The 7,516-nt window shown below is 35.1% G+C and overlaps 1 protein-coding gene across 1 annotated transcript; it reads left to right on the top strand.

Annotated features, from left to right (window-relative positions):
* The first annotated feature begins 2,832 nt into the window (after window positions 1-2,832).
* LOC141634412 (protein WEAK CHLOROPLAST MOVEMENT UNDER BLUE LIGHT 1-like) lies at window positions 2,833-7,129 on the top strand. Its single transcript, XM_074446593.1, has 4 exons — window positions 2,833-3,242; window positions 3,435-3,571; window positions 4,107-4,366; window positions 4,937-7,129. Exons 1-4 carry the CDS (start codon window positions 3,169-3,171, stop codon window positions 6,908-6,910), a joined length of 2,445 nt encoding a protein of 814 aa, XP_074302694.1. The 5' UTR covers window positions 2,833-3,168; the 3' UTR covers window positions 6,911-7,129.
* The last annotated feature ends 387 nt before the right edge of the window (window positions 7,130-7,516 follow it).

The following is a 7,516-nucleotide window of genomic DNA, read 5'->3' as shown; positions in this document are numbered from 1 at the left end:
GCGATGACCTAACAACCCTTGCAAATTTATCACTACACCCGGGTCTAGAAGATGTAGCGCACCCTTGCCTATTTGACACCACCTCCAGATGTAAAGATGGCGCGTCGCTTTCGGGCGACGACCTAGCAACCCTCACATACTTTTCACTACACCCGGGTCTAAGAAGTGCAGCGCGTCGCTTATGAGGAGACGTCCCAACGATGTTCAAATTCCGATTCATGTCCGTAAAATGTGACTAGGTTTTTATGCTGGCTGCCACAGACCTACCGCAACCCTCCTCCTTTATCCGGGCTTGGGACCGGCAGTGAATGCCCAAAGACACTCACTTACTCTAATACCAAACATGAAAAATGCACCTCACATATCACTCCCATATTTATTCCCCCCTTTTACCCTCAATCCAAGCAAGCCCTAACTTATCCAAATTGAAAATAATACTAATTATCTAAATTGATTTTTTTATAACGATATATTATCTATTACTCATGATCTGATATATTTTATGGAGTTACTTGAGAAATTTTAGTTAATTTATATTTATTTTTATATTTTTCCTAAAACCTAATAGCAGAATAAAGTAAGATATTTTCAAGGTAATGAAATATTGTCCTCCGCTTGTTTCGTTAAATGACACACTTTAATTTTAAAAAAGAATCAAAATTTGTGATTAGTAGCAAACTTACTTGTTGTAGTAGTTTATGATATGCAATTTTGACAGCGACTCATTAGTTTGTAAGGAAAGACTGATTGCCTTTTTTTAAAAAAAAAATCTTGATTTAAAACTTAAGTATGTTAATATTAAAATTAATAATATGACAACGATTAGTACTAACTCAAATATTAAATATGTCAATTTCTCATTCTTATAACACCTGACACTCGTATGACTAACAGATTTCAGTTTTACTATAATATATGATAATAACACGACTACAATTAGTTCTAAATGAAATTTTAAATACGTCAATTTCTTATGATTATGACACTTGACACTCGTATGAATTACCTGTCCGATTTCAGCTTTAATATAATAATATATGATGACTAACGGATATTAGTTTTACTATAATATATAATAACATGATTATAATTAGTTCTAAATGAAATTTTAAATATGTCAATTTATAATGATTATGACACTTGACACTCGTATGAACTACCGATCCGATTTCAGCTTTAATATAATATATGATACATAGTACTCTCTCTGACTTAAGAAAATATTTACATTTTTATTATTTGTGAGGAGTACTAAAATCAAAGGTAAACAATTTTTTTTGGTACATAAAGGTAAACAATTTTCATTAACTGTTACCAACTGTTTAAATTTTCCAACCCCCTTCACAGTTAGTTTTCACTATCATCTTTTCTACTCCCATTTTATCAATCTATGCTGGTTGATTATTTGTTTTAAAAAATCACAATGTTGTACTCGTTAATTTATCGTAGCTATTAATTTGATTCACCACTACTTTTAGGACCTTCATTTTGGTTGATGTTATGCATTTCATCTTCACTTATTCTTCTAAAGGTAATTTCATCCTATTACAACTGTAAGTAAATGGGATCGACTTAATGTATGTCAATTAACTCAAATTAATCGTCTTTATTCAGTCTCCCAGTTTACATAGAAAATGGAAAAAATGAAATAGCATCTGATGTAATGGTTGTAATAATGGTTGGCAGTCTTACAAAGAATCTTAATAATAGGACATAATTAAGGAAATATTGCTATTAATAATAATTCTGCTTACCATAATATTTTCCGAACACGCCCCCTTATTATGTCTTCCTAACATCACGCCACCTTCAAATCTGTTGCTATTAGGATTTTTAGTAGATAAAGTGCATTGAGGATTAAAACTATGTATGTGACCTTAATATGTTACTATTTCAAGATTTTATGTAGAAATGTATAAATTATGTGTATATATAGCGAGATTTTGGGTTGATTTCATTCATTCATGCCCATATAATGTAACCCAAATGAATTACGTTAGACGTACATGATTTTTTCCAATTATTTAAAATTTTTCTTAATGGATTGGAAATTCATTTGCCAAACATGTATAGATAATTAAATTATTCAAAATATATTGCAATTGTATTTTTGGATAATACTAATATAGTTTTGTGGTGATTGATTTCACCTTACATAACTACTTTATTGACTTAAATAAAGATAACAGATTAATAGGCAAGTTATTTATATTATGTAGAAAATCTTTTCATTTTCTTATTGTTTAGAAAACAGTTTTTTTAGATATCAAATCTCGGAAATATTGATTAGCATAAGTTAATGATGTTGCCTTTTTTACAATAAGGTACCAAAATTATAGGACTTGATTTAGGTGATTATATTAGTAATTTATATTTTATAATAATTTAGTAATTAGTAATTTATTTAGTAATGTGTAAATGATGCTGAAATTGATACGTGGCAGAAGCCATCTGCCGATGATACGTGGCAGATAATTTCTGCTTTAATATAATATATGATATGATTATTTGATATATGATACACATTATTTTAATGCATTTAATTTCAATAAATATATCATTGAAATTAGCTGGACTTTTTATCTTTCCTGGTTGTCAACCTAATAACTTTTCTTATTACATACTACCTCCTATTTTACATAACCGTCTCATTGTGAAAATGGCACAAGAATTAAGAAAGTGAGTTTAGACTACACAAAACGGACAATGAGACAATTATGTGAATAGACGGAAATGGAATTGAATTTGGACCACACAACACTTACCAAAAATAGACAATGAGACACTTAACCGACTAATCGAAAATGGACAATGGGACGATTATCTGGAATTGGAGGGAGTACATACATTCATCATCATCTCTCTATCTTCTCCTCTCATTTCTAATTTCAACATTTTTACCCTTAATTTTTTCTGGGTTTAATTCTTACATTAACATTTCCTAAATAATAAAGTTTTAATCTTTGTTATATTTTCTTAAGCCCCAAGTTTGTTTTTTTTTTTTTTTGACAATGTTCATGTGAGGGAAGCTTGGTTAACAAGACACATGAAGTTGGGTGTTCATTGTTTTGATTGTTATGTAAAAAGTTTGACCTTGGAAACATAAATAATCTTGGATTATTTGATTTTTAAAGGTCAAAATTTTGGGGTGAATTAATATTTAGTTTAATGGGTACTGAAATAGAAGTTCAACATATTCCAATGGTTCAATCTGAGGAAGAATCCAGCACTAAATCTCCAAGGTGATTCATTCAACTTGTAGTTATTTAATCCCTTCGTTCTCGTCTGGCTTATTTGTTTACCTTTTTATTCCTTGTGAGTGGTATTTTGATAAAACGTAAACAAATGATTCGGATAGACGGAGGAAATACCTTCTTTGTATTTGTATTGTGTGTAATGATATAATGATACAATGGTGGTAATTGGTGAATCAGTGAAATTTCTGGTACAACAAATGGCATAAAAGAGCATGAAAAATTGGTAGATGAATCATCTCAGCAAGGTTTGAAGGAAGATAGCAGTTTATCACAACCTTATTCTGATGGACTATTGGATGATCACATTGATTCAGGTATTGTCAGAATTAGTCATTTACTCGTGCTTTTTTTTTTATGTATAGGAATATATTAGACAAGATGTTTGGTATTAAACTAGATCAATACATGACAGTGACACCTCAATACATACTCATCTCTTCATCAACCGCCCATGACGTGTTGAAGACTTCAACTTAGAATGATGTTGAATGTTAGAAGTTGTGTTTTGCATGATCTTATCTGTGTGAAGAAGCAAATTGTGACATGTCTCCAAACATTATATGGGATTATTTATAAGGAACTATATAATTTATTCTAAACGGGTTTCATTTACGGTTTAGTAGCATGGAGAAGGGACTAGTTTCCAGTTATATCGGGGTTTATATGAAGAAGGGATAGTTTTCTGGGACCTGAAATCTGTATTAAGTTTCACAATATTCTATACGAAGTAATAAATTTTCATCCTAAATGTGATGCCATATTAGAAATGAAATTTCAGATGGACTTTATCTAGATCGGTCATTTGTCCCTTTTTAAACAGCTTTCTAATCTAGATTATGATAACATTAGGTTCTGGAATGGAAGCTTCTATGCATGATGCTACGACAGGCAATAAAGTTTCCAATCAGGGAGATGCAGCCACCAATGTCCAGGTTGCGCGGATTATAATTGGCACTGGAGATCCTGTTAGCCCCTCAAACCTCACTTCAGAATACGACTTAGACAGGATTCTTATTGATACAACTGCACCATTTGAATCTGTCAAAGAAGCTGTTTCCAAGTTTGGTGGCATTATTGATTGGAAGGCTCATAAAGTTCAGACTGTTGAGGTGATGTACAATACACTTTTGCCACCAATCTGTTCAAGAGTATTAGGCATCCGATTCAGCCATTGTCTGATTGTTGGTCTCATGACCTGGGTTCGAACCCTGTCAACATCAAAAATGTCCTGAGTTCTGACTCCTACGTACAAAAAAATGGATATCCCATGCACCCCTTTGTTTTCCATGTTCTGTAACCCTATGTTATAAAATCATCTATACACCCATAAAGACAATGACTAGTTCGTAAAATAACTTTACCATAACTGATACGAAAGCAATAACTCTGGTCTTTATAATGTTAAAGTTTGGTCATGAAAAGATGCTTCCTGGTAAGTAAACAAATGATTATGTTGATAAATCAAGAAATGGATGATTAATCAATCAAAAGTTCTAAATGTAATATATATGACAAGGGCGATTTGAGTATTCAGGCTGTTTGAATAACTTCTCATTGTGTTTAGGTATATTAGACCTTTTAAGAAAAAAAAAAACTGAGGGTTACATGTGAGAATCGGAAAAATACTAGGGTACACCATTGGACTACCCAAAACCACATCTAATATCTTGAATCTGCAGAGGCGCAAAATCATTGAACGAGAACTCGTGAAGGTGCAGCAGGAGATCCCTCTGTATAAAGAACAGTCGGAGAAAGCTGAGCAATCAAAGATCCAAACCCTTCAGGATTTGGAAAACACTAAGAGACTTATTGAAGATTTGAAGCTAAACTTGGAAAGAGCACAAACAGAAGAGCGTCAAGCAAAACAAGATTCTGAGCTTGCCCATCTTAGAGTGGAAGAGATGGAACAAGGGATTGCTCATGAGGCTAGTGTGGCTGCTAAAACACAGCTTGAAGTGGCTAAAGCCCGGCATGAAGCTGCCATTGCTGATCTAAAAGCTGTCAAAGATGAGTTGCAAAAACTACGAGATGATCATGCAATTTTATTGACCGAGAAAGATGATGCTGTAAAGAAAGCTAAAGATGCTGTTAATGAATCCAAGGAGGATGAGAAGACTGTCGAGAACCTTACAGTAGAATTAATTTCTACCAAAGAATTGTTGGAGTCAGCTCATGCTGCCCATTTGGAAGCTGAGGAACACCGAATTGGAGCAATTATGGCGAAGGACCAAGATAAGCTCACTAGGGAAAAGGAACTGACGCAGGCAGAAGAGGATTTGGCAAAATTAAATATGCAAATAGAATCAGCCAAGGATCTAAAATCAAAACTAAACACGGCATCTACTTTGCTTGCTGACTTAAAAGCTGAGCTGGCAGCTTACATGGAATCAAAAATCATTCAAGAAGTCACTGGTGACAAAACTCATGCCGGGTTGCAGTCAGCAGTTGCTGCTGCCAATAAAGAGCTTGAAGAGGTGAAGGTTCACATTGAAAAAGCAACTGATGAAGTGAACTGCTTGAAGTTGGCAGCCACATCATTAAAGTTGGAACTCGAGAAGGAAAAGTTGGAGCTGGACAACTTAAGACAAAGAGAAGGTATGGCTTCAATTGCAATTTCATCTCTTGAAGCCGAGTTAGAAAGGATAAAGTCAGAAATAGGTGTAGTTCAGGCAATCGAAAAGGAAGCTAGAGGGGAAATGATGGAGTTGCCTAAGCAATTGCAGCTTGCATCTGAAGAAGCCAATGTGGCCAAATCGGCTGTTGAATTGGCTCGTGAAGAGTTGAGGAAGGCGAAGGAGGAGGCCGAGCAAGCTAAAGCTGGGGCGAACACGATGGAGAGCCGGCTGCTTGCAGCTCAAAAGGAAATAGATGCTGCTAAAGCTTCAGAGAGGCTAGCCATGGCTGCAATTAAAGCATTACAAGAAAGTGGAGCAACCCAAATTGTTAGTAATGATGAGGATACTTCTCTTGGGGTCACACTTTCCTTAGAAGAATATTATGCACTGAGCAAATGCGCCCATGAGGCTGAGGATGAAGCTAACATGAAGGTGACGGCCGCAATGTCTCAAATTGATGTAGCAAAAGCATCCGAATTGAGATCCTTGACCCAATTAGAAGAGGCAAATCGAGAGGTGGAAGAAAGAAAAGAAGCTCTGAAGATTGCCGAGGAGAAAGCTGAAAAGACCACGGAAGGGAAACTGGGTGTGGAACTAGAGTTGAGGAAATGGAGGGCAGAAAACGGGCAAAGGCGGAAAGCAGGTGAGTTGGGTCCAAGCTCCGTGAATAGCCCGAGAAAGAGTATTGAAGAAGGACAAGGAGTGAAGGGCATTAAAAGATTGTCAGATTCTTCCATATATGGGCAGGAAATTAAGATCGAGAGGGTTGTCGATTCTAATTCTCCTCATGTTCCCTTTGGACAAGGTCTTGGATTGAAGAACTTAGCTCAGATAGCTAATCCCACCGGGTCTAGCCAACAGTCAACAACGCCAACATCATTCTCAGACGAGAGTGTAAATAGTCCAAAGGGGACATTTGGGAATAGTACAAAGGGGACATTTGGGCAAAGTAACACGATGAAGAAGAAGAGAAGGTCATTGTTTCCGAGGTTCTTCATGTTCTTGGCTAGAAGAAAATCGTCATCCAAGAATTCATAAGCTCCTCGCCTCTAAATTCAGTGGCGTTTTTGGCGGGGGTGCAGGGGGTTCATCTGCACCCCCTTTCCCGAAAAATAATTACAGTATTCTTTAGTAAAGGAGCACATTAGTTACGTTGGTCTAGTGGTTATTAAGACTATTTCTTAGTTAGAGGTCATGGGTTCTATCCTTATATTGAACAATTTTTATTTAATGTTATATATCATACATTTTGTCCAACTAAACAATTTTTTTTTTCATATAACTCGATATTTTCATTGTTAAAAAATTTTACGCACCCCCTTCCATCAAATCCTAGAACCACCTCTACCTCAAATGGTTACCGATCAAAAGTGTTTATGCTCCTTATTTCCGGTTTTTTGCTTCGTATATTTGTGCTTTACTTTCATTCTTATGTACATGACGAAAGATTTTTTTTTGAAGGCATTAATGATACCTAGTTTTGGAGCTTACTATAGTGCAGATTCTGTGAGAGGAATCCCATCATTCCCATGTATAGGTGAAACTGTAGAATGGGACACTAACAAAAGTGGAAGTTGAATTAAATGTGGGCTCATTTTTACAATATCTTTTTCTGCATGATTTATATCCCAGATTTCTGTTTTT

This window comes from Silene latifolia, chromosome Y (assembly GCF_048544455.1).
Source record: "Silene latifolia isolate original U9 population chromosome Y, ASM4854445v1, whole genome shotgun sequence".
Taxonomy (NCBI): domain Eukaryota; kingdom Viridiplantae; phylum Streptophyta; class Magnoliopsida; order Caryophyllales; family Caryophyllaceae; genus Silene; species Silene latifolia.
The sequence above is the reverse complement of the archived record's forward strand: the minus strand, read 5'-3'. Positions and strand labels throughout refer to the sequence as shown.

What these genes read in the sequence shown, in the direction of transcription:
- LOC141634412 (XM_074446593.1), top strand. Translation starts at nt 3,169, where the DNA reads ATGGGTACTGAAATAGAAGTTCAACATATTCCAATGGTTCAATCTGAG. An exon ending in TCCAGCACTAAATCTCCAAG is followed by an intron (nt 3,243 to 3,434) that starts GTGATTCATTCA and finishes TTGGTGAATCAG; the next exon opens with TGAAATTTCTGGTACAACAA. An exon ending in ATAAAGTTCAGACTGTTGAG is followed by an intron (nt 4,367 to 4,936) that starts GTGATGTACAAT and finishes TTGAATCTGCAG; the next exon opens with AGGCGCAAAATCATTGAACG.